Source organism: Sinocyclocheilus anshuiensis, unplaced genomic scaffold (genome assembly GCF_001515605.1).
Source record: "Sinocyclocheilus anshuiensis isolate Anshui unplaced genomic scaffold, SAMN03320099.WGS_v1.1 scaffold86, whole genome shotgun sequence".
Taxonomy (NCBI): Eukaryota; Metazoa; Chordata; class Actinopteri; order Cypriniformes; family Cyprinidae; genus Sinocyclocheilus; species Sinocyclocheilus anshuiensis.
This window is the reverse complement of record NW_015547662.1, coordinates 3,829,499-3,831,355: the sequence shown is the minus strand read 5'-3', so window position 1 is coordinate 3,831,355 and position 1,857 is coordinate 3,829,499. Positions and strand designations below refer to the sequence as shown.

The 1,857-nt window shown below is 29.9% G+C and overlaps 1 protein-coding gene across 1 annotated transcript in view; it reads right to left on the bottom strand.

Annotated features, from left to right (window-relative positions):
- The window catches only part of LOC107702388 (mediator of RNA polymerase II transcription subunit 28-like), a 17,416-nt gene that overhangs the window by 14,084 nt on the left and 1,475 nt on the right, over positions 1–1,857 (bottom strand). The window contains exon 3 of the mRNA XM_016504693.1: positions 839–951. Within this exon, the coding sequence (XP_016360179.1) occupies positions 839–951 (113 nt within the window). The remainder of the gene's footprint in view (positions 1–838; positions 952–1,857) is intronic.

Genomic DNA, 1,857 nt, shown 5'->3' with positions numbered 1-1,857 from the left:
TGGGGCTTTCCTTATAAATAATTCAAATCCCAAAACAATTAAAGCAGAAATCTGTTATCAGCCTTTACCTTCGCATTTCACAAAGCAAAATACACTGCAGATTTCCACCTTAGACTGGGACAGTACTAACACATGACAGGTATTTGATTCTATTGGCAACTGAGATCCCCAAAGGTGCCCTGCATGAAAAAAATATTAAATATATTTTGAATATCTTGAAAAAGTGTTATATAAGGAAAAATGATAAATATTTGAATAAATATATTTTTTCATATATGTGACCCTGGACCACAAAACCAGTCTTAAGTGTCAATTTTTCAAAATTGAGATTTAGGCATCATATGAAAGCTGAATAAATAAGCTTTCCATTGATGTATGGTTTGTTAGGATAGGACAAATCTGGAATCTGAGGGTGCAAAAAAATCTAAATATTGAGAAAATCACCTTTAAAGTTGTTCAAATTAAGTTCTTAGCAATGCATATTACTAATCAAAAATTAAGTTTTTATATATTTACGGTAGGAAATGTACAAAATATCTTCATGGAACATGATCTTTACTTAATATCCTAATGATTTTTGGCATAAAAGAAAAATCTATAATTTTGACCCATACAATGTATTTTTGGCTATTGCTACAAATATACCCCAGCGACTTAAGACTGCTTTTGTGCTCCAGGGTCACATTATATCACAGTATATATAGTTTATACTACAGTATACTGTATGTTTCAAATGTTAGAATGGAACTGCAAATGTTTTAAAAGGTTTATGTAAGTGGTGTTGGTTTAAATAATGTATGGTTGGATTTTAAACAATGCTGCAAAAATATGGGGTTACCTCTTTTTCCACCTGTTCTGGTTTCTGTACAGACAGCTGCAGTCTTTTCTGAAGGAAGAAACATTCAGTCTGTCTGGCTACATCCAGAAACTTCTGTATACACTGATCAACCCCTGAAATGCACAACACGCAAAATCATAAAGGCAAGACTTTACAGGTAAAACCATTGTTTGTTTTTTTCATGCACTGGTCAATTTTGAGATTTCGGGCTATTTCATCTTTATAATGTGTCTTCCTTCAGATTAGTGGAAGGAAAACATCCAAGTGACACTTTATCTATTTGTGTCTGTAGATTTTAGTTACAATACATATCTTAAAAGGCAACTTTCTTAAAATGAGCTTTGTCTCATGTACAGCCAGGAATATCCACTTCAGTAGCATTTTTACACACCAAACATTCCAGGTTCATTGCTATCTATATTAAGGTTTGTTTTTTTACTGAGGAATTTGTTCATATATTATTTGCCTCATTTACATAATACTCTATTCCTAAAACATTTTTTCTGGCTGTTGACAGTATTTTTTTTATTTATTTATGGAGTGATTAAAAAAACAAACCTGTAAAAACCACTGACTCTAATAAGCCAATAAAATTCATTTTGAACCTAGTATTATCCAATGTTCAGATTGCTGTTCTGGAAATGTATGGAAATTATTGCATATTTCAAAGTCAAGTCAAAGTCTGCTTTATTGTCAATTCTTCCACATGTACAGCACATACACACAGAGAATTGAAATTGCGTTACTCTCAGACCCTTGGTGCATACAGTTAACACTTAACACTAACAGTAGACATAATACAGATAAATACAGTTTAAAAAATATATAAAATACAACCTATACAATATATAAATAAGGACATTGTAAAAAATATATATATATATACATTTTCATTAAAAAATATTTAATGAAAGCATGCCTATTTGCATATATAAACATAACATTTCAGCAAACTTGTTATACTATATATATATATATATATATATATATTTTTTTTTTTTTTCTCTTTCTATATATAT